At 45.8% G+C, this 24,534-nt stretch overlaps 1 protein-coding gene and 1 long non-coding RNA gene across 2 annotated transcripts; both read left to right on the forward strand.

The window, feature by feature from the left end:
- Positions 1-420: 420 nt before the first annotated feature.
- On the forward strand, positions 421-19,696 carry LOC127472247 (uncharacterized). The gene is made up of 23 exons (XM_051790139.1): positions 421-6,637; positions 6,859-7,024; positions 7,500-7,641; positions 8,420-8,499; positions 9,103-9,206; positions 10,630-10,684; positions 11,210-11,310; positions 11,698-11,767; positions 12,293-12,393; positions 12,810-12,858; positions 13,372-13,487; positions 13,816-13,870; positions 14,358-14,458; positions 14,846-14,915; positions 15,441-15,541; positions 15,960-16,008; positions 16,522-16,637; positions 16,967-17,021; positions 17,547-17,647; positions 18,064-18,112; positions 18,626-18,741; positions 19,070-19,121; positions 19,685-19,696. The coding sequence occupies exons 2-23, from the start codon at positions 7,016-7,018 to the stop codon at positions 19,694-19,696; spliced, it is 1,704 nt and encodes a 567-aa protein (XP_051646099.1). The 5' UTR covers positions 421-6,637; positions 6,859-7,015.
- Positions 19,697-19,889: 193 nt separating this feature from the next.
- On the forward strand, positions 19,890-23,183 carry LOC127472471 (uncharacterized). Its single transcript, XR_007905013.1, has 4 exons — positions 19,890-21,136; positions 21,185-21,440; positions 22,418-22,469; positions 22,794-23,183. It is a non-coding gene; the product is annotated as an uncharacterized LOC127472471 (long non-coding RNA).
- The last annotated feature ends 1,351 nt before the right edge of the window (positions 23,184-24,534 follow it).

A 24,534-nucleotide genomic window follows, 5' to 3' on the forward strand; every position in this document is an offset into this window, starting at 1 on the left:
GGATCTGCTGACTCTGATGTTTGCAGTGGGACTTCGGGCAGCTACTCTGCCACAAGCAAAATGCTGGAGGTGGGGCTGGTCCCTGGGCATAAGGAGATTTCTGTCCGCAGCACATCCCTGGCCCAGCCATCACTTGTGGGACTGCAATCTGGCCAACAAGCCCTACACATACCTCCCTTGGGTATCAAACCCCACCAGATCCTGCCCAGGGCCACTTGCCTCTCTGAGCAGTTAGGGCTTGCTGGGGAACCCCACAAGAGCATCACCCCCCTGGGCTCATCCATCTCCTGCAGTGAGAAATCCCCATTGAGCCCTCTGGAACGCTGACCATTTGCTGGCCACACTGTCCCTCCAGCAGCAGCGTAACGCTCTGGCTGTGCCACCGCCATTCCTGCCACCATTCCCACCGCTGGCCCCTGCACGCAAGCCAGGCTGGGCTTCGACACGCTGGAGCCATGCCGTCGGTGGAGCCTGAAGTTAATCACTGTTTATGCAATTGCAGGTTGCTTTTTCTGTCCAAGAAGCTGCTAAAACAGGCATGTTCGGCAGCGCGCTGGAGTGAGTGGCACAGTGGGACTGGTGCTGAGCCTTGAGGGGCGGAGGTGCTGCCTCAGCACGTGCTGGGGGACTCCCAACCAGTGCTGTGCCCATGCAGGGAGGGGGTGGGAGCAGCCACGATGCAAGTGAGGTACCCAGAGAGTGCCTGCTCCCCTGCCCTCTGCACAACTGCACACAGGGAAGTGGCAGATCCTGTTTTGGGCCGTAGAATAACAGAATGGTTTAAATTAGAAGGGACCCTAAAGATGATCTGGTTCTAACTCTCCTGCCATAGGCAGGGATGCCACCCAGTAGATCAGGTTGCTCAGGGCTCCATCTGGCCTTGAATGCTTACAGGAATGGAGCATCCACAACTTCTCTGGGCCACTTGGGTCTCAGGGATCATGCACGGTTGATTGATGCTGGAACAATCAGGACCAGGATAACACTGTATCTCACTGGTGCTGTCAGTTAGCATCAGCTCTCGGGGCTCTGCTTTGCTACAGCTCACGGTCTCCAGCAGAAAGGATTAAAAATTGCATGTGCCCACTCTGCCCCCACCAGGGCACCAGGCCCTGGTGCCCCCAGGGGAGCCAGCCCAGGTAGCCTGGTGGCAGTGCTGCAGGGACATGGAGACGGAGGCACTCTGTGGCAGGGGTTTGCCTGAAGCTTCCCAGGTTCAGGGCAGCATCCAGAAGACCTCCAAAGGCTCAGGGACCCTCTGTGCTGGCCCATCTGGCTCACAGTGAAAGGGGCTACAGGGCTGCTGATAGACTGGGCTGGGTGACAGCCCCGAATTGCCACAGCACATCACACCCCCAGTCTGATGGGCTATGGCAATGTTACGGGAAACTCAGGCTCAGCAGGATTGCCTGGCATATGAAGAGGGTGGGTTTGGGGTCTTACCACTGGCAGGGCTGGAACTGGTGGGTTTGCAGCCCCATGGGGACCCCGGCGTAGTGCCCAGTCACCTCCATCCTCAGTCTCGACTGCATCCTTGTCCACACAATTAAGCAATATCCCTAAGCAAGGACTGAGCACCATCTAGTGGAATAAAAAGCCTTTTAGTGGGAATGTTTTGTGCCTGTTGAATGATGCCCAGTTCTGCCTGATGGGCATTGCTGCCCTCTTGCCCCATTGCTTCCCTGAGCTCCCAGGGAGACCTGCCTGAATGGCAAGGTCAAGTATAAAACAGGCGCGTTCAGGTATAAATGGCATATAATTATAAACCAGCATTACCTCCTCGCACAGTTACTGTTAAAGCACCTGGAATTTCTGTGCCTGAATTTCTGGCTCTACACCCGGGGGCACACAGCATTTTGGCATGCTCACCCTGGACCCTCTCCTCACCACCACCAAGGTGCCTGGCTCTGCTCTTCCAAACTCACCTGCCAAATAGCACAAGTGGCCACTGAACAGAAAAACTGAGAGTTTCCCAGGGAAAAGGTTTTCCTGCAGTATTGAATCAAAGTGGGGAGTGAAGAGTGATAAGTACTTTCTGTGGGTACAGAGCAAAAAAGATATTGTCCCTAAAAATCTCAGCTACTCTTACAAATGCTAATTGTGGGGATGTGGCCAGGTGAGTATGGGTGGTTGTTTATTCAGGTAAATGTCATGCTTAGAGAAGAAACATCCATTATTATGTGCTATCTCTGCTTTCTGGAGCCTAAAAGCTCTCACATATGAGGTGCTGAGGGTTTTCTTCAGCACCTGTGGAAATGAAAACCCCTCAGATTTCACAAAAGTGGATTTCTGTTAACGTTGGTTTTGCACATGTGCCAGCACATGCAGCAGTCCTAGAAAAAGCAGGTGCTGGATGAAAAAGGCATCAGGTCCCCTGTGAGTCAAGTGAGCCAGATGATCTGTGACTCCTGCTTGGGGATTGCCACAGCAGGCCAGCTGGGCAAGGCTCAGGTCGGCTCCTTTACCCAAAGCACACACAGCTGCACAGATTTTCCAGTGATGTATCTTGAAGCAGCATCGTCATTGAGGAAACCTGCTGAACTCAGCCTTTGGGTATTACACCCCTTGAGGAAGCCTTCTTACCTCTTCCAGAGCTGTGATCTCCTCCTGCCCAATTTCACTATCATGCTACTGCTTCAGGCCAACGAAGTTGCTAAGAACTGCTACAATGCTTCTTAAAAGAAGTCTAAAAACCAATTATGAGCTTTGAGGAACCATTTGAAGGGGCAAGCATCAGTCCAAAAGGCATCTTTTACAGGTTTAGAAGCTGGGTACTGCAAACAGGGTGTTGGGCACCAACCTTTAGCACTGAGCTTAAAAAGGAGTTTTGAACTGGATGTTTTTAGGTACAGAGCTTGACACCGACTGTGCAGAGCAGGCCAAGTGGTGCCCATCACCAATAGCTCTGCTCAGCGCTCAGATACTTTCATGGCTGTGCAGGGACAGCGGAGGCAAGCCTGAGAGACACAAGTCCCCCTTATAACACCATGTTTTTTCAGAAGAGGGCAAAAGCAGACTGCCTGAGGGAGCAGCTGAAAGCAGTACCTCTCAAAAGAAGAAGAACACAGCTATAGAAGAATAATGATTTTTCCCCTTACCTCCTGTAGTTACTCAGTACCATCATCCCGTGCCAAGGAGTAGGGACTGACATGGACTGAAATACCACCCAGACCCCAGTAAACCCCTCCTCCCAGTGCTCAGCCTTCCTGCTGACAGCCAAACCTGGGCAACTGGAGGGACCCTGAGCACATCCAGATTTTTGGAGGATGGAAGATACTCCAAAGCCTCCATCCTTTGCCAAGAGAAGCACTTAGTGCCATTGAGAAGGGTGCAAATCAGTCCCAGCAATAAGAAACCTACCTGAGTTTTTCTTCTGCAGAACAAGCCACTCACTACTGCCTCCCACCAAGGGCTTCAAAAATGTTTTTACTTAATTCAAACTGTCTCAATATGTATTTCTCTAATAGACCATCCACCAGCACTTCCCCGTTAAGACATTGGGAAATGTATTCCGAGGTCACAACCATTGCTATAGTCAAGCAAAGGCACAATTTGACACATGAATTGCAATGCAATTCTCAGTGGCACTAGTAAAAATTATTATAAGTGAATATGATCATCTTTTCGGGGCTTCTTTTGGTAATCCTTGCCTATTTCCCTGCATCCTTATGGTGTATTTAGAAGGACTGCTATGCAGGGTTGCTTTGGGGAGTGCAATCCTATCCCTGTGCTGAGCTGTGTGGGGAGCCAGGTGTCACGCTCCCTCTCATCAACAACCCACCATATGTCCCTGGCAGCCCGAGAGAATGATGCAGGCCTCTTGCACTTGGGTCGCCCTGGCAGCAAAACCAACTTGCCCATAGGCAGACCCCTGTGGGCAAACACAGCCATGGTCATGGGGCTGAAGGACCGAGCTAGTTGCTGGACCTCTGCTGCCTTGTGGAGTCCAGTTGTTTGTCTACCCACAGCTCAAAATCATTTTCGTTATTAGTGACTCAAAGAGTGAGAAGCAGTACCAACCCAGTTGAGGTGGCAAATGGGTTTTCTCACATCATAGTACATTTTTCTTGTCATCAGTGATCACTCTGCAGCAGGCTATATGACATCTTATACTACATTCACCCTTCTTAAATTATTTTATGACCCTTGCTTTGATCTCCAGGGTACCCCTGATTTGGGAGAGTACAGAGCTGAAAACCTCTGGCCAGTGAACCATGCATTTCTCACTTATGAGTTGCTTTCTTCTGACAAAAAATGGTGGCAAAACATAGCCATCAGTGAAAATCCCAATGCTGTTTTTCCGGGGTGATTAATATAGAAGCCAGCTCAATCTGGGCTTAGTTTACACTGTTGGCTTTAATTAACCTTTTATTTTTGGAAGTTAATAGATGTAAACTTCTTCCTTCATGAAATGGAAAGGCAAGGGGTATTTCAGAGGTTTTATGCCTTGCTTTAAAGCTGGTCCACATGGAAGGAGATAGAACAGGTATGTGGCCTTTTCAGCTTTTGTAGGATGCACAGAGAAGGGGCAAGAGGTTTCCCTCCCTTCCACCACTGAGTGATGAGTATTTTCAATAGTGGCTTTAGTTAAAAAGTGTTGAGTCTTACAATAAACATTTTTTCAGCCCCCTGCTGTGATCATTAGCAGCATTGAGGAAGATCAACCCTGATAGCCTTCAAATGTTCAACTTACTAAAAGCTACCCCTCCTTTTCCTCAGTGCTCTCTCCTCCTTTGCCCCTAATGACACATTCCTGATAAAAGCCATCCAGTCCCACCCTGAAATACAAGTGATGCTGGTTCCACTCAGCCGACCTCCGCTGCACCTCGAGTGTGAGTGGACAGGGTCCCTGCCTTAATACATGAGATGTTTCATACTCCAGTAAATCCAGTTTAAACACTTGCTTTCCAAAAATCTTGGATCCAAAGGGCTCAGATAAAAAAAAAAATCCTAAAGGAGATTTAATGCTTGATATACAAATGTTAAGATGCTAGAGCAATTCCAAATATATATTTAATATATGAATAATTAAGTACCTCAAACCATCAACAAATATGAGGAATGAAGGATGTGAATATGATGACTGAAATGAGTTTCCTTCAATACCCAGACACAGGACTGAGAAAAATGGGGAAGTCATCCCCAACCATCCTTAAACTCTCAACATTTTGGCCTAAAAGCAACAGTTGTAATAACAGAGAAATTTTTGTAAGAAATGAACCTCCTCACATAGAGCATGATCTGAAAATATCCTTATGCTATCCACAGTGTTGGATAAATTGCCACCATCCTCCCCACACCAGAGAGTGCCCAAGGGATCAGAAGCTGAGGAGCATCCCGCATCCAGCAGGGCTGAGACAGGGTTGCTGCCACTCTCAAGAGCTCCAGCCAACCCCTTTGAATGCAGGTCCAGTGGCAGACTGGCTAGAAATAAAATGGAATTTTAATTTCACGTTTTTTCCCGTGTCATCTTTCATAGCAGAGCAGGGCCTTGGGGGGGAAGGTGCTGTCCCCAGAAGCAGAGCAAACTTACTCCTAACCCTGTTGTGAAATGCTCAGCAGAGGAACAGTTGAAGCCTTGAAAACTTCAAGACTTTAGAGACTTGAAATAAGGATCTAAATTGTTAGATTTTCATCAGTTGGGGGGGGGGGGGAGAGGGAAGTTTGGTGTCATTTTAATTGCTTTTAATTAGGGTTAAATTTAAAACGAGTCTTTTCAACAACAGAGTAGTAAACACGGAGGAAGAAGGTTAAGAAAGGGTTTAATTTTCTCACGGGGGAGGGGAGGTTTTGGTGGGGTTTCTTTACCCACCGAAAGGCTGCAGCGTTGCTCGGGCTGCAGGCGGAGGGAGCGGGACGTGTCCCTCTGCTCGGCCCTCGTGAGGCCTCGCCCGGAGGCTGCGCCCGGCTCCGACCCGGCACAGGCGGGATGTGCCCGCCGGGGCGGCACCAAGGGGCAAGGAAGCAGCGGGCACAAAGATGCTCAGAGGGCCAGAGCACCTCTCCTATGGAGCCAGGCTGCGAGAGCCGGGGATGTCCAGCCTGGAGAGGAACGGGCTCCGGCGGAGGCCTCACTGCGGCCCTCCAGTGGCTGAAGGGGCCTATAGGCAAGGCAGAGAGCGATTTCTTCACATGGGCAGCGAGTGAGAGGAAAAGGGGGAACGATTTTAAACCAGAAGAGGGAAGATTTAGATTAGATGTTAGGAAGAGCTGTGAGGGTGTCGAGACACTGGAATAGGCTGCCCAGAGAAGCTGTGGATGCCCCATCCCTGGAAGGCACTATTCCAGGCCAGGATAGATGTGGCCCTGAGCACCCTGGTCTAGTGGATGGTGTCCCTATCCATGGCAGGGGCGTTAGAACCAGATGATCTTCAAGGTCCCTTCCAAGCCAAAGCATTCTGGGCCTCCACGAGGGTGCAACGAGGTCACCGGCTACCGGAACATGGAATGTTACCAAACGGTTGCCATGCGGGCGTCCGCACGGAGGGGTCAGGAGCCCAACACTCCATCGACAGTTGGCAGTTGGCGGATACTCTGCTGGGAAGCAGGTGCAGAGCCTCTGTCTTCTCTGTCCCTGGTGGGAACAGAAGGCGATTTGCTGATAATTTTCAAGAAAAACTCTCAACTAACTGAACAGGTGAGTGTAGATGATCTTTGAAAGTGTTTCTGATGCTGTGGGGCTGTTCTGGGCTTCAGGTCCAGCTGCAGGTGTCTGGGACTCAAGTACCAGACTCATAGATTTCCCCTCTAGCTTTGGGCAGAAACTGGTGACTCGTCAAAGGGAATCTTAGAGTATGTGTGGGTATTTAAGAGAACAGGCATTCCAGATAGGTAATCTCCTCTCTTCTTTTCTGATAGGTTTGGAAGAACATCATTCTCTGATTCCTAGAAATCAGGATTTTGTAGACTGTTCTGCCTAAGGAATCTAAGGGATCGATTGCTGTAACTTCCCTGAAATTCCTTTTTTGGTGTTTGTCCCACTGACTTTTCCAGTGGTTTTAGATCACAAAACACCATGAGCACAGTAAGTACTTTACTACTCAATGCAAATCTGATTTCTGAAACATATTTTCTGGGGTACTTCTAGAAAGGATTTCAAGAGTTTTTAGCAAGTGCACGGGAAGATAAGCCTGTTAAAACTTTATGTAACTTCATGTTCTGGGATACTGAAGGTTTTGAATCTCTTGGGGTGCTAGCAATAGCTCAGAAATTCTTACAGTGTGAGCAACAGCCTGATAGAATTGTGAACTAGTCTTCTTATTTGCAAGCCACTGGGATAGGCTTTTTCCTGGTGAGGCAACTGGTAAGAGATCAGGGGTGATGTCTTTTCCTTGATGCAATGGGCTCAGGTAGGAATGACCCAGAGCACCATTCAGTGTGTATTCCAGCCGTTGTGGAGTTGTTTTCTGTATCCTCGTGTACTTTCACTGGTGTTGCAAAAATGAGGGCCCAGTTAATATTACTCCCACACGAAATGCTAAGACTTTGTTCTCTCTTAGAATCGGCGAAAGCGCCGTGGAGGAGCCGTTAATTCCAGACAAGCTCCGAAACGAAGCAGGCTGCTGGCTTCTAGTGCAGGTGAAGCTTCAGCAGCAGAGCCAATAGACCTCGAAGACAGTCGTGTGCTTTCTTTTGATCTTGGTAAGAACAGAAACTGCTTCTAGAGGTTTGACATACAGCTGAACATATGCTTTTGCCAGTTTCTAGGCCCTTTACTGGGGAGGAAGGGAAACATGGGATTTTAGGAAGTGCCTAGTACGGCATCTCTAAACAACAAGCCTTCTCACAACCATTTGGGTTTGTTACTGAGCTGTGATACATTTTCCACTAAAATGAGAGAGATTCCATGCTTTCATTTGAAAGAGAATGAGAGAGAATTTCCGCTAAAATGAGGGAGATGAGCTGTGTATCAAAGGTCCTCAAGTGCTGCTCAGACATCTGAATGAACTCTGATGAGCTGGCAGGTGCCACAGCTGCCACTACAGAGGGTGGCAAACTAAGTATGAGATCTCTGAAGTTGGAAGAAGATAAGGAAAAGGTAGCTGTGCCCCATCCCTCAGGGGAACATGTACAGCATGGTACTGTAAAATTATGATACCCTCTATGATTCTGGTTCTGCTTTGGGTTTTGTTTTGGGGTTTTTTTCTGTCTGATAAACATTACCCTATGTTAGATGAATCATCTGTTGGTGTGTACCTCCCGCAAGATATTGTTATCCAACAGAATTGTGTGAGAAGTTCACCTGCTGTTCCTCTTGTGCTGCCACCTGTGATAAAACAGGGCTGGTAATGGTCACTGTGGACTGTTGAGGGCAAAGCTTGAGTGAAATTTTGGCCACATTCCTGAAGAGAAGAGACCCAAGGCACAAATGAATCTACCTCAGCCTGTTCCACAGTGACAGCCCATTTCTCTTTTTCAGCTGTTGACGAAATCATAGATCTCACAGACGAATCTGCTGAGCCTGAAGTCATTGATCTAACTGGTGATGATTCTGTTGTGGTAAGTAATGAATGGCACACTTCTGTCCATCTTGCAGTCAAATTAGTTTTCTCATGTGCTCCCGGGCCTATCTTCTGGCATCTAACTAGGTAGCCTGACCTCAAGGGTTGAAACACAGCTCTGATTTACCACTTTAGACAGAGTTACCAGTCAAATGCACCTCTGAACACATTAACACTTCCAAGTATCCCTTGTAGTGAAAAAGTAATTTAAAAGAGCCTGTTGCTCCAGAACTTGGGCACAAAATTTACCAGTCATTGGTAATGTAACAGAAGGAGATGCAATTTAAAAGGGAAGTTATTCCAGAGATACTCATCATACAGGCCAGGGATTTAAAGAAAAAGAACAGGAGAGGACAGGAAGATTTTGACTTCTCAAATATTAAGTGTTTACCTGCAACATCCGTTTAAGGTTCTCCAGGTCACTGAGGTGTTCATCTAATATGAAGTGTTTATGGCCATCACTGCTGAATTTACCTGTTTAGGGCAGAAAGAGGGAAAGAAACACCTCCAGCCTAAATCCAATTAGGGAACTGAAAGAGGGGAGCAGGGAGGAAAGGCTACATGTGGTTCCTAAGCTGCCTCTATTTCGACCCCATTGCAGCAGTGGGAGCAGAACCAGGAGCACCCACTTGTTTCCAGTGCAGCAGACAATTCAGTTGTGCTACTGACGAGTGATGATGAAGAGGAACCAAGAGATAATGATGGGTATGTGACAGATAAAGTAACTTTCTAAAGTCTAATTTCTGACACAGGGTAGAAAGAGGTTTTTGCCAAGGCTTTGAGTTCTGCTTGATTCTGTGTGAAAAATTCAGACCTGGAATATAGTGGCCAGTCTGTTTTTAAAAGCCCATCCAAAAAACCAGTAAAATCCAGAAGAAAGCTTTTTTATCTCATTAAGGAATTAAGGAATGGATCTTACACTGTGGCTTGAGACACACTAAAATGCTTGAAGTACATAAAAGCTCTTGAAATGATTGTGTTGCTGGGCTGGGATGTTGCTAGATCAGAGAAGGGGATGTTTTAATTTCTGACACTTTATGTGTTGCTAACCCTCCATGCACAGTGAAATTAATGGCTGCATTTTCTTTCAAGTTCTCTTCTCTCTAGCACACGGCCAGTAGGTACTGTTAGCTCTCCAATTTGGATAGATGACTACTCAGAGGTAAGGATCCACATGTTGTTATGCTTTCAGCTTTATGGGAGGGCAAAGAGGACAGAGGGGGATCTGCACAGCTCAGCTGGCTGATGGGGGATGCCACGGGCAGCTGGCTTGAGCACAGACCTTGCTTTGGAGCTCCAACTAGCACGTCCCTCCAAGTCACTTCTCAGGGGTGTACACACAGGGAGGAACCCTTGCCAAGATGGCACTGGCAGATCTGTGGGTTCCTTATTATTCTAGCAGATACTGACTGATTGCAGATACTCCAAGTCCTATTAGCCTGGTGGCAGTGCATCATCAAACTTGAATTCTTTACTCCAAACCCCTATTGTGGTTTCCTTTTTTCAGCAGCCGTTCATCTAACATGGATTGTTTATGGCTATCACTGCTGAATTTGTCTCTTTGGGGCAGAAAAAGGAAAATATATGGCTGCAGCCTACATCCAATTAGGGATCTGAAAGAGGGGAGCAGGGAGGAGGGGCTACAGGTAGTTCTAAGCTGCCTCCATTTCGACCCCATTGCAGCAGTGGGAGCAGAACCAGCAGCACCCAGATGGAAACCCACTTGTTTCCAGTGCAGCAGATAATTCAGTTGTGCTTCTGACGAGTGATGATGAAGAGGAACCAAGAGATAATGATGGGTATGTGACAGATGAAGTGTCTTTCTACAGTCTAATTTCTGGCATAGGGTTGAAAGAGGATTTTTACCCACAAAATCTGCTGCAAAATCCAGCAGAAACCTTTCTTCTCTGTTCATGAAGTCATTAACAAATGGATCTTACACTGTGGCTTGAGACACACTGAAATGCTTGAAGTACATAAAAGCTCTTGAAATGGTTGTGTTGCTGGGCTGGGATGTTGCTAGATCAGAGAAGGGGATGTTTTAATTTCTGACACTTTATGTGTTGCTAACCCTCCATGCACAGTGAAATTAATGGCTGTGTGTTCTTTCTGGTTCTCTTCTCTCTAGCACAAGGCCAGTAGGTACTGTTAGCTCTCCAATTTGGATAGATGACTACTCAGAGGTAAGGATCCACATGTTGTTATGCTTTCAGCTTTATGGGAGGGCAAAGAGGACAGAGGGGGATCTGCACAGCTCAGCTGGCTGATGGGGGATGCCACGGGCAGCTGGCTTGAGCACAGACCTTGCTTTGGAGCTCCATCTAGCACGTCCCTCCAAGTCACTTCTCAGTGGTGTACACACAGGGAGGAACCCTTGCCAAGATGGCACTGGCAGATCTGTGGGTTCCTTATTATTCTGGCAGATACTTACTGACTGCAGATACTCCAAGTCCTATTAGCCTGGTGGCAGTGCAGCATCAAAGTTGAATTCTTTACTCCAAACCCCTATTGTGGTTTCCTTTCTTCAGCAGCCATTCATCTAACATGGACTGTTTATGGCTATCACTGCTGAATTTGCCCATTTGGGGCAGAAAAAGGAAAATATTTGACTGCAGCCTACATCCAATTAGGGATCTGAAAGAGGGGAGCAGGGGGGAGGGGCTTCAGATGGTTCCTAAACTGCCTTTGTTTGTACCTCGTTCCATCAGTGGGAGCAGAACCAGGAGCACCCACTTGTTTCCAGTGCAGCAGACAATTCAGTTGTGCTACTGGTGAATGATGCTGAAGAGGAACCAAGAGATAATGATGGGTATGTGACAGATAAAGTAACTTTCTAAAGTCTAATTTCTGACACAGGGTAGAAAGAGGTTTTTGCGAAGGCTTTGAGTTCTGCTTGATTCTGTGTGAAAAATTCAGACCTGGATTATAGTGGACGGTCTGTTTTTAAAAGCCCATCCAAAAAACCAGTAAAATCCAGAAGAAAGCTTTTTTATCTCATTAAGGAATTAAGGAATGGATCTTACACTGTGGCTTGAGACACACTAAAATGCTTGAAGTACATAAAAGCTCTTGAAATGATTGTGTTGCTGGACTGGGATGTTGCTAGATCAGAGAAGGGGATGTTTTAATTTCTGACACTTTATGTGTTGCTAACCCTCCATGCACAGTGAAATTAATGGCTGCATTTTCTTTCAAGTTCTCTTCTCTCTAGCACACGGCCAGTAGGTACTGTTAGCTCTCCAATTTGGATAGATGACTACTCAGAGGTAAGGATCCACATGTTGTTATGCTTTCAGCTTTATGGGAGGGCAAAGAGGACAGAGGGGGATCTGCACAGCTCAGCTGGCTGATGGGGGATGCCACGGGCAGCTGGCTTGAGCACAGACCTTGCTTTGGAGCTCCAACTAGCACGTCCCTCCAAGTCACTTCTCAGGGGTGTACACACAGGGAGGAACCCTTGCCAAGATGGCACTGGCAGATCTGTGGGTTCCTTATTATTCTGGCAGATACTGACTGATTGCAGATACTCCAAGTCCTATTAGCCTGGTGGCAGTGCAGCATCGAAGTTGAATTCTTTACTCCAAACTCCTATTGTGGTTTCCTTTCTTCAGCAGCCATTCATCTAACATGGATTGTTTATGGCTATCACTGCTGAATTTGCCCATTTGGGGCAGAAAAAGGAAAATATTTGGCTGCAGCCTACATCCAATTAGGGATCTGAGAGAGGGGACCAGGGAGGAGGGGCTTCAGATGGTTCCTAAACTGCCTTTGTTTGTACCTCGTTCCATCAGTGGGAGCAGAACCAGGAGCACCCACTTGTTTCCAGTGCAGCAGACAATTCAGTTGTGCCACTGGTGAATGATGAAGAAGAGGAACCAAGAGATAATGATGGGTATGTGACAGATAAAGTAACTTTCTAAAGTCTAATTTCTGACATAGGGTGGAAAGAGGTTTTTGCCAAGGCTTTGAGTTCTGCTTGATTCTGTGCAAAACTCCAGACCTGGGATGTAGTGGCCTGTCTGGAAGAGAACTAACTAAAAAAAAAAACAAACTCCAGTAAACCCCAGAAGAAATCTTTCTTCTCTCTTCATGAATCATAAATGAATGGATCTTACACTGTGGCTTGAGATACACTGAAATGCTTGAAGTACATAAAAGTTCTTGGAATGATTGTGTTGCTGGGCTGGGATGTAGCTAGACCAGAATAAGGGATGTTTTGATTTCTAACAATTTATGTATCACTCACCCCTGATGAGTGGTGCAATTAACAGCTGAATTTTTTTCTTGCTCTCTTCTCTCTACCACCAGACCCAGTGCTTCCCTTACAAATGTGCCGGACCAGGATTGCTTCCTAGGGGTAAGAATCCACATGTTGCCACCTTTTCATTTTCTGTGGGAGGGGGAATGGAGCAGGGGAGGAGCTGCATAACTCATTTGGCTAACATGGGATGCTAGAGGCAGCTGGCTTGAAGCACAGACCTTGCTTTGAAGCTCCAAGTAGCACATCCCTACAAGTCACTTCTCAGGGGTGCCTGTAGAGGGGGATCCCTCGCCAAGATGGCACTGGAAGATCTGTGGGTTCCCGATAATTATAGCAGTAATGGACTGAAGGCAGACATCTATTTGCCTGGCACCAACACAGCAGCCAGGCTTGAATGCTTTACTCCAACCCCTCTTGTGGCTTCCTTTCTTCAGCAGCTGTTCATGTCATATGACTATTTACGGATATCACCCTTGAATTTGACTGTTTAGGGCAGAAAGAGGGATAGAAACACCTCCAGCCTAAATCCAACTAGGGAACTGAAAGAGGGGAGCAGGGAGGAGGGGCTACAGGTAGTTCTAAGCTGCCTCCATTTTGACCCCATTGCAGCAGTGGGAGCAGGACCAGCAGCACCCAGCTGGAAACCCACTTGTTTCCAGTGCAGCAGATAGTTCAGTTGTGCTACTGACAAGTGATGCTGAAGAGGAACCAAGAGATAATGATAGGTATGTGACAGATGAAGTGTCTTTCTACAGTCTAATTTCTGACATAGGGTTGAAAGAGGATTTTTACCCACAAAATCTGCTGCAAAATCCAGCAGAAACCTTTCTTCTCTGTTCATGAAGTCATTAACAAATGGATCTTACACTGTGGCTTGAGACACACTGAAATGCTTGAAGTACATAAAAGCTCTTGAAATGGTTGTGTTGCTGGGCTGGGATGTTGCTAGATCAGAGAAGGGGATGTTTTAATTCCTGGCACTTTATGTGTTGCTAACCCTCCATGCACAGTGAAATTAATGGCTGTGTGTTCTTTCTGGTTCTTTTCTTCTAGCACATGGCTAGCAGTTACTGTTACCTCTGCAGTTTGGTTAGATGACTACTCAGAGGTAAGGATCCACATGTTGTTATCCTTTCAGCTTTATGGGTGGGCAAAGAGGACAGAGGGGGATCTGCACAGCTCAGCTGGCTGATGGGGGATGCCACGGGCAGCTGGCTTGAGCACAGACCTTGCTTTGGAGCTCCAACTAGCACGTCCCTCCAAGTCACTTCTCAGTGATGTACACACAGGGAGGAACCCTTGCCAAGATGGCACTGGCAGATCAGTGGGTTCCTTATTATTCTAGCAGATACTGACTGATTGCAGATACTCCAAGTCCTATTAGCCTGGTGCCAATTGTGGTTTCCTTTCTTCAGCAGCTGTTCATCTAACATGGACTGTTTATGGCTATCACTGCTGAATTTGCCTCTTTGGGGCAGAAAAAAAAAAATATGTGGCTGCAGCCTTCATCTAATTAGGGATATGAAATAGGGGAGCAGGGAGGAGGGGCTTCAGATGGTTCCTAAACTGCCTTTGTTTGTGCCTCGTTCCATCAGTGGGAGCAGAACCAGGAGCACCCACTTGTTTCCAGTGCAGCAGACAATTCAGTTGTGCCACTGGTGAATGATGATGAAGAGGAACCAAGAGATAATGATGGGTATGTGACAGATAAAGTAACTTTCTAAAGTCTAATTTCTGACACAGGGTAGAAAGAGGTTTTTGCCAAGGCTTTGAGTTCTGCTTGATTCTGTGTGAAAAATTCAGACCTGGAATATAGTGGCCAGTCTGTTTTTAAAAGCCCATCCAAAAAACCAGTAAAATCCAGAAGAAAGCTTTTTTATCTCATTAAGGAATTAAGGAATGGATCTTACACTGTGGCTTGAGACACACTAAAATGCTTGAAGTACATAAAAGCTCTTGAAATGATTGTGTTGCTGGACTGGGATGTTGCTAGATCAGAGAAGGGGATGTTTTAATTTCTGACACTTTATGTGTTGCTAACCCTCCATGCACAGTGAAATTAATGGCTGCATTTTCTTTCAAGTTCTCTTCTCTCTAGCACACGGCCAGTAGGTACTGTTAGCTCTCCAATTTGGATAGATGACTACTCAGAGGTAAGGATCCACATGTTGTTATCCTTTCAGCTTTATGGGAGGGCAAAGAGGACAGAGGGGGATCTGCACAGCTCAGCTGGCTGATGGGGGATGCCACGGGCAGCTGGCTTGAGCACAGACCTTGCTTTGGAGCTCCAACTAGCACGTCCCTCCAAGTCACTTCTCAGGGGTGTACACACAGGGAGGAACCCTTGCCAAGATGGCACTGGCAGATCTGTGGGTTCCTTATTATTCTAGCAGATACTGACTGATTGCAGATACTCCAAGTCCTATTAGCCTGGTGGCAGTGCAGCATCAAAGTTGAATTCTTTACTCCAAACCCCTATTGTGGTTTCCTTTCTTCAGCAGCCATTCATCTAACATGGATTTTTTATGGCTATCACTGCTGAATTTGCCCATTTGGGGCAGAAAAAGGAAAATATTTGGCTGCAACCTACATCCAATTAGGGATCTGAAAGAGGGGAGCAGGGAGGAGAGGCTTCAGATGGTTCCTAAACTGCCTTTGTTTGTACCTCATTCCATCAGTGGGAGCAGAACCAGGAGCACCCACTTGTTTCCAGTGCAGCAGACAATTCAGTTGTGCCACTGGTGAATGATGCTGAAGAGGAACCAAGAGATAATGATGGGTATGTGACAGATAAAGTAACTTTCTAAAAGTCCAATTTCTGACATAGGGTTGAAAGAGGTTTTTGCCAAGGCTTTGAATTCTGCTTGATTCTGTGCAAAACTCCAGACCTGGGATGTAGTGACCTGTCTGGAAGAGAACTAACTAAAAAACCCCAAAAGCTCCAGTAAACCCCAGAAGAAATCTTTCTTTTCTCTTCATGAAGTCATAAATGAATGGGTCTTACACTGTGGCTTGAGATACATTGAAATGCTTGAAGTACATAAAAGTTCTTGGAATGATTGTGTTGCTGGGCTAAGATGTAGCTAGACCAGAATAAGGGATGTTTTGATTTCTAACAATTTATGTATCACTCACCCCTGATGAGTGGTGCAATTAACAGCTGAATTTTTTTCTTGCTCTCTTCTCTCTACCACCAGACCCAGTGCTTCCCTTACAAATGTGCTGTACCAGGATTGCTTCCTAGGGGTAAGAATCCACATGTTGCCACCTTTTCATTTTCTGTGGGAGGGGGAATGGAGCAGGGGAGGAGTTGCATAACTCATTTGGCTAACATGGGATGCTAGAGGCAACTGGCTTGAAGCACAGACCTTGCTTTGAAGCTCCAAGTAGCACATCCCTACAAGTCACTTCTCAGGGGTGCCTGTAGAGGGGGATCCCTCGCCAAGATGGCACTGGAAGATCTGTGGGTTCCCGATAATTATAGCAGTAATGGACTGAAGGCAGACATCTATTTGCCTGGCACCAACACAGCAGCCAGGCTTGAATGCTTTACTCCAACCCCTCTTGTGGCTTCCTTTCTTCAGCAGCTGTTCATGTCATACGAGTATTTACGAATATCACCCCTGAATTTGACTGTTTAGGGCAGAAAGAGGGATAGAAACACCTCCAGCCTAAATCCAACTAGGGAACTGAAAGAGGGGAGCAGGGAGGAGGGGCTACAGGTAGTTCTAAGCTGCCTCCATTTCGACCCCATTGCAGCAGTGGGAGCAGGACCAGCAGCACCCAGCTGGAAACCCACTTGTTTCCAGTGCAGCAGATAGTTCAGTTGTGCTACTGACAAGTGATGCTGAAGAGGAACCAAGAGATAATGATGGGTATGTGACAGATGAAGTGTCTTTCTACAGTCTAATTTCTGACATAGGGTTGAAAGAGGATTTTTACCCACAAAATCTGCTGCAAAATCCAGCAGAAACCTTTCTTCTCTGTTCATGAAGTCATTAACAAATGGATCTTACACTGTGGCTTGAGACACACTGAAATGCTTGAAGTACATAAAAGCTCTTGAAATGGTTGTGTTGCTGGGCTGGGATGTTGCTAGATCAGAGAAGGGGATGTTTTAATTCCTGGCACTTTATGTGTTGCTAACCCTCCATGCACAGTGAAATTAATGGCTGTGTGTTCTTTCTGGTTCTCTTCTCTCTAGCACACGGCCAGTAGGTACTGTTAGCTCTCCAATTTGGATAGATGACTACTCAGAGGTAAGGATCCACATGTTGTTATCCTTTCAGCTTTATGGGTGGGCAAAGAGGACAGAGGGGGATCTGCACAGCTCAGCTGGCTGATGGGGGATGCCACGGGCAGCTGGCTTGAGCACAGACCTTGCTTTGGAGCTCCAACTAGCACGTCCCTCCAAGTCACTTCTCAGGGGTGTACACACAGGGAGGAACCCTTGCCAAGATGGCACTGGCAGATCTGTGGGTTCCTTATTATTCTAGCAGATACTGACTGATTGCAGATACTCCAAGTCCTATTAGCCTGGTGGCAGTGCAGCATCAAAGTTGAATTCTTTACTCCAAACCCCTATTGTGGTTTCCTTTCTTCAGCAGCTGTTCATCTAACATGGATTGTTTATGGCTATCACTGCTGAATTTGCCCATTTGGGGCAGAAAAAGGAAAATATTTGGCTGCAACCTACATCCAATTAGGGATCTGAAAGAGGGGAGCAGGGGGGAGGGGCTTCAGATGGTTCCTAAACTGCCTTTGTTTGTACCTCGTTCCATCAGTGGGAGCAGAACCAGGAGCACCCACTTGTTTCCAGTGCAGCAGACAATTCAGTTGTGCCACTGGTGAATGATGATGAAGAGGAACCAAGAGATAATGATGGGTATGTGACAGATAAAGTAACTTTCTAAAAGTCTAATTTCTGACATAGGGTGGAAAGAGATTTTTGCCAAGACTTTGAGTTCTGCTTGATTCTGTGCAAAACTCCAGACCTGGGATGTAGTGGCCTGTCTGGAAGAGAACTAACTAAAAAAAACCAAACTCCAGTAAACTCCAGAAGAAATCTTTCTTCTCTCTTCATGAAGTCATTATCTGATGGATATTATACTATGGCTTGAGATACACTGAAATGCTTGAAGTACATAAAAGTTCTTGGAATGATTGTGTTGCTGGGCTGGGATGTAGCTAGACCAGAATAAGGGATGTTTTGATTTCTAACAATTTATGTATCACTCACCCCTGATGAGTGGTGCAATTAACAGCTGAATTTTTTTCTTGCTCTCTTCTCTCTACCACCAGACCCAGTGCTTCCCTTACAAATGTGCTGTACCAGGATTGCTTCCTAGGGGTAAGAATCCACATGTTGCCACCTTTTCATTTTCTGTGGGAGGGGGAATGGAGCAGGGGAGGAGTTGCATAACTCATTTGGCTAACATGGGATGCTAGAGGCAGCTGGCTTGAAGCACAGACCTTGCTTTGAAGCTCCAAGTAGCACATCCCTACAAGTCACTTCTCAGGGGTGCCTGTAGAGGGGGATCCCTCGCCAAGATGGCACTGGAAGATCTGTGGGTTCCCGATAATTATAGCAGTAATGGACTGAAGGCAGACATCTATTTGCCTGGCACCAACACAGCAGCCAGGCTTGAATGCTTTACTCCAACCCCTCTTGTGGCTTCCTTTCTTCAGCAGCTGTTCATGTCATACGAGTATTTACGGGTATCACCCTTGAATTTGACTGTTTAGGGCAGAAAGAGGGATAGAAACACCTCCAGCCTAAATCCAACTAGGGAACTGAAAGAGGGGAGCAGGGAGGAGGGGCTACAGGTAGTTCTAAGCTGCCTCCATTTTGACCCCATTGCAGCAGTGGGAGCAGGACCAGCAGCACCCAGCTGGAAACCCACTTGTTTCCAGTGCAGCAGATAGTTCAGTTGTGCTACTGACAAGTGATGCTGAAGAGGAACCAAGAGATAATGATGGGTATGTGACAGATGAAGTGTCTTTCTACAGTCTAATTTCTGACATAGGGTTGAAAGAGGATTTTTACCCACAAAATCTGCTGCAAAATCCAGCAGAAACCTTTCTTCTCTGTTCATGAAGTCATTAACAAATGGATCTTACACTGTGGCTTGAGATACACTGAAATGCTTGAAGTACATAAAAGCTCTTGAAATGGTTGTGTTGCTGGGCTGGGATGTTGCTAGATCAGAGAAGGGGATGTTTTAATTCCTGGCACTTTATGTGTTGCTAACCCTCCATGCACAGTGAAATTAATGGCTGTGTGTTCTTTCTGGTTCTTTTCTTCTAGCACATGGCCAGCAGTTACTGTTACCTCTCCAGTTAGGATAGAGAACTCAGAGGTAAGGATCCACATGTTGTTATCCTTTCAGCTTTATGGGTGGGCAAAGAGGACAGAGGGGGATCTGCACAGCTCAGCTGGCTGATGGGGGATGCCACGGGCAGCTGGCTTGAGCACAGACCTTGCTTTGGAGCTCCAACTAGCACGTCCCTCCAAGTCACTTCTCAGTGATGTACACACAGGGAGGAACCCTTGCCAAGATGGCACTGGCAGATCAGTGGGTTCCTTATTATTCTAGCAGATACTGACTGATTGCAGATACTCCAAGTCCTATTAGCCTGGTGCCAATGCAACATCAAACTTGAATTCTTTACTCCAAACCCCTATTGTGGTTTCCTTTCTTCAGCAGCTGTTCATCTAACATGGATTGTTTATGGCTATCACTGCTGAATTTTCCCATTTGGGAGAGAAAGAGAGAAAGATACACCTCTGGGTCAAATCCAGTTAGAGATCTGAAACATAGGAGGTGGCAGAAGGGTGTTCAGATGTTATTAAACTGTCTCTGATTTTACCCCGTTCCATCAGTGGGAGCAGAACTAGCAGCCCCCTCTTGCTTGTTTTCAGGGCAACAGCTAACTGACTATTACTTTTAATGTTCTTAACCAAAATAAGAAGTCTATAGCCTACCATTCTTTGCCTGTTCTGTCGTAACTGCTTCACTGCGCTGGTGTTAGTATGGAACACCAGGCATGCACACCATATTCTAATTGTATTTTCTTTTCTCTCCCTTCCCATATGCATTGGTGAAGCTTCTTGAAGGTGAGTTGACTTTTTCCAGTTGCTAATGGAATTGTCCTAAATGTAATCATTATTTTTTGTTTGTCTTTTCCAACAATCTCTAGTACCAGGGATTGAAACTGCATTTAGCAGAAGGCAAAGGACAGTGCTAAAGCCTCTGGCCAATGTCTTAGAGAATGGATCCCATCTGTGTCTGCTAGCTGCTATCAGACACAGTGGAATATCCCTGCAACAGAAGTTGTAGCTGAATGCTCTTGCAGGAAATAACTTTAATTTGGTGACATTTTCTGTAATTTTAATTGGTTAGTGCTGGATTATTGTTACATGGACACAGGAGTTGCAGAGATCATTGTTGCATGCGGTTTCTGAGAATTAAAAAGTGAACAGCAGGTCTTGATCCTTCAGATGTTAAAGACTAGGCCACTAAAAATTGATCTCCTTTGAACCTGGGTGATAAAACTCCATTTTCAAGTTACCTTAACTGAGGAGGGAGATGATGGCAATTTCTAGGGAGACACTGCTTCAAGTGTTTTTATAATTTCCAAGGACTGTTCTTAATAAGACTCGTTTGATAGAAAGTGCCTTTGAGTGGGGAGGTTTCATTTAACACAGACAAAAAGAGGGCAACAGTTTAGCATCATACAGCAACAAGGAAGCACAGTAGCTCCAGAATGTACAGTTTTAAATTCAAGCATTTATTACATCCCTTCTGAAACTTTCTGAACAAAGCAGTCTGTGTTTTGCCAAGCCTTTTTCTTGTGTATGTGCTACATCACCATGCTCCTTGGAAACTTGACTGCAGTCCTCTCTCCCCTATCACACAGCAATTGTTGCCATTCCTTACCATAGGATCACAGCAGACTGTATTAGTAAGAATAGTGTGAGAGACCTTCCCTTTATAGGGGCATATTTATTCACAGGTAGTGTATCTCAGTGGACACTGAGAATCTCTCAGGTCATGTTTTAACTGTTTGTAGGGTGATTATAGCAAATGTTTTGTTTCCGTAGCAGAATAGTCTCAATGTGTGGAAGGGTTCAGCCTTAATATTTAGGAAACTACTTTGTTTGAGATTACTTGTAACCCAGCTGAATAGTGTCCATTTCAAATAGGACCCATTACAAACTATTTACAATAATGCATTTGAAGGATAGTTCCAGGGAAAAAGAGAGAGTAAATGATAGATCTGACTTACCAAAATTAACTTACAGGGTATGAACAACAAGGGAGAAATCTTACACCAAGAAGCCAGCAACTGTTGGACAGCCCTGTACTGCGCAGTTATGAATATGAAACATATGAATATGAATATGATGTGCCTGACATAGAATCTGAAGTGACTGACGTAGAATCTGAAGTGACTGACGTAGAGTCTGAAGTGACTGACGTAGAATCTGAAGTGACTGATGTAGAATCTGAAGTGACTGATGTAGAATCTGAAGTGACTGACGTAGAATCTGAAGTGACTGACGTAGAATCTGAACTGACTGAGATAGAGTATGAAGAGACTGGCATAGAGTCTCAAGCGGCTGATGTAGTGCTTCAAGTACGGAGATCACCGGACGAGGAACCTGCACCTTCAGAGTACGTATGCCTTGTGACCTACCAAAGAGTGATTTTTGCTTCTTTGAAACCTTCACTTTACTTGTTTCCCTCTTTCAATGAGGATTGCATCCTGTGCTGCATGATGATGAAATGATAATGTTTGCACTTTGGGAGAAAAAGGCAGCCCAAGGCAGATGGGCAACTTTGCATACAACCTTAAAGACGAGTTTGGGGGTATGGCAAGAAAGGGTGATTAGTCACAGGCCCTTGCTCATAATATGTTGCATTTACTTTTCATGTTAGGCTCTAGTAGTGATCTTGGATATGGAAATATTTTCATTAGTGTGGATGGTTTGGCATCACAAGACTGGCAGGCAGCAGCCAGGCAAATTCTGTGCAAGTCTTAATAAAGCTGGTATGCTTTGAGCCTTTTGGATTACTGAAAGGCAACATAAGAGAGAACTTAAAATAAAAAAAGAATATGTTTTCCTTCGGTCTCAAGCGTGTTACAGAGCGTGCCTTCCTGCTCTCAGTAGGTAAGGCTGGAAGAACTCAGAGCTGCAGAACATTGACCAGAGGGTTCTTCCTGAGGCTAGAGCTTGCCAGAGCCATCTGCAGTGTTACTCTGTAGTATCAGACCTCATTCCATTCTAGAATTAATACTTTCCAGAGGACAGCTTGATGCTTTGGTTGCAAAGCTGTTATTGATGACCCATTGGAGATAAATGCTGCCATATATAGACTTCCCAGTGCTAGAGACTGCTATTATTTCAAATCCTAGAGCAGGGTGGCTGACTTCATCTTTCTCCCAGTGAAAACCAAGACACTGTTTCCTTTAGGACAGGGAGATCTGAACTCTTCATTACATGCAGCAAACTGAGAGAGTTAAAGACATACAGGGTTCTTCAAAAGAAATGCATCGTGGCTACTCAGTGCAGTCAGATAATTATGTGACATTTTATATATGAGTAACCCTCGATGCCCAGTGGTATTAATTCTGGGTCTGTTCTCTCTAGGGAATGGCAACGAGCTGTAAGGTGCCCAATCTGCATGGATTTTTATTCACGGGTAAGGATCCACATGTTGTCATCCTTTCAGCTTTGTGGGAGGGGTAACGGGGCAGAGGGGGAGCTGTGCAACTCAGCTGACTAATGTGGGGTGCTACAGGCAGCTGGCTTGAAGCACAGACCTTGCTGTGAAGTTCCACAAGTCACTTCTTGGCGGTGCACGTAGAGGGAGAAACCCTTGCCAAGATGGCCCTGGCAGATCTGGGGGTTCCTTATTCTAGTAATGGACTGATTCCAGATATTCCAAGTCCTATTTTCCTGGTGCCAGTAGAGCAGCAAACTCGAATCCTTTCCTCCCAACACGTTGTGGTTTCCTTTCTTCCAGATTATACGAAGTGACCGACATGTTGTGTCAACCCAGTGTGGCCATCTCTTCTGCAGTCGGTGCATCGCTGTTGCCCTTGAGAATTCCAGGGCTTGCCCAGCCTGCAGAACAGAACTCCCTCCCAGAGACTATCATCCCGTTTATTTCTGAGTACTTCTGTTTCTCAGGACAGAAGTATCCCCCCCAATCAGATGGATTTTCGGGGATAGGTGGCAGAAAGACTTTTTTCTTCATGTACATAGTTCTTGTTGTATACAGTTCCATTTTTCCTGAGTTTAATTATAAATAAACTGTTAATTTATTTAAATATAGTCAAGTCTGTCTGCTTATCTATGTTGGACTCTGCTGGTAGACAGAGACTTCTTTTAACAGGTGGAAATAAAATTCTTGGTTTGATCACTCAGAAGCACTCGTTCTTTTCATCACCCTGTAGTTTTTGATTTTGGGGGAAAAATGCTAAAGGCATAAGCTTTGTAGTTCTTGGGGCAGTGTGTGTTGTATGGTAAAAGGAAACGGGCAGTGCTTGGGGTGTGAGGGCTTCTGTTTCTCAGGAAAGACTCAGCTGAATGTTTTGGTGAAAATGTCCTGATTTCAGTACTTTGAGGATTGAAAGAGCAGCAGATTGTGCACACGTCCAAAGAAAAATATTTTCTTTGAGAATATAGCTGTGTAAACTGCTGTGTTCAACATCTAGCCTGCAAAATACGTCTTTACCTGTGAGGTAAAGACATAAAGCAACCGCTGGGGAGCGCATCACCACCATGATCACTACCATCACTATCATCATCACCATCATCATTTACCTTTCCCACTCTAAAACCAAATTGTCTGCAAAACAAGGAGCCAGCAGCAGCTCCTAGACCCTGGCTGCTGACGTGGTCTGGCAGCAAGTGTCCCCATCAGTGACAGGGAGATACAGTGGACATCGCCAGCCAGCGCTGACGGCATGTACCTGTCCAGATTTTGGGAGAAAGCGTCCTGCTGAGCACACAAGTTGTTTCTCTAACTGCCTGCAGGCCTAAGCAAGACCTACACTTCCCAAGCTCTGGTTTCAGTGCTTGCAAACATCTCCATCTGCCAGCTGGCCTTGGTACTTCACAGCTCAGGGGCTGTCGCTGCTGAAACATCCTACCCTGCATGTGAGTCTTCCACAACGGCTCATCCTGCATTTCCCCTTGAAAAATTCAATTTCATCAGTGGAGTTTTCAGATCCTGGGGATGGAAACCTCAGGGAAAAATAAACTGTCACAGACTTCAGGTGCCATTACCTACCCAACCACCACTGGATGTGGCACACTAAGGGTTGACTTAAGGGCATTTGCAATCAGAATGCCAAATTCTTTGCTGCTTGGAGAGGAAATAAAAAATAAAGACAGTTGCATTGTTACACTGACATTTCTGGTCTATTTGGATTAAAAGATAAAAGTTTGCTGCAAGTTGTCATATCTGAAAAGCACTGCTTCCTTCTGTAAAGGAACTTTTTAATAGGTATTTTAGGATAGGATATTGCATTTTATGGATTTTATAGGTTGCATATTTGGAAAGATGTACTTTTACTTCTTCCAACAAATCTCACACAAGTTTGATTCAAACCTCTGCTTTGATTTTTGTTTGCTTGTTTTACACCTGCTCCATCAGCAGCCAATGGGTCTTTGCCAAACCTGTTAAACCAAACGTAAAGCTGATATGAGCAGGAGTCACCTACACAGGTGGGGGCTGGCAACCAAGACAGAACATGTGT

The sequence above is a fragment of the Manacus candei genome, unplaced genomic scaffold (genome assembly GCF_025592945.1).
Source record: "Manacus candei isolate 608988 ecotype Guabito, Panama unplaced genomic scaffold, ASM2559294v1 h1tg000028l, whole genome shotgun sequence".
Lineage (NCBI taxonomy): Eukaryota > Metazoa > Chordata > Aves > Passeriformes > Pipridae > Manacus > Manacus candei.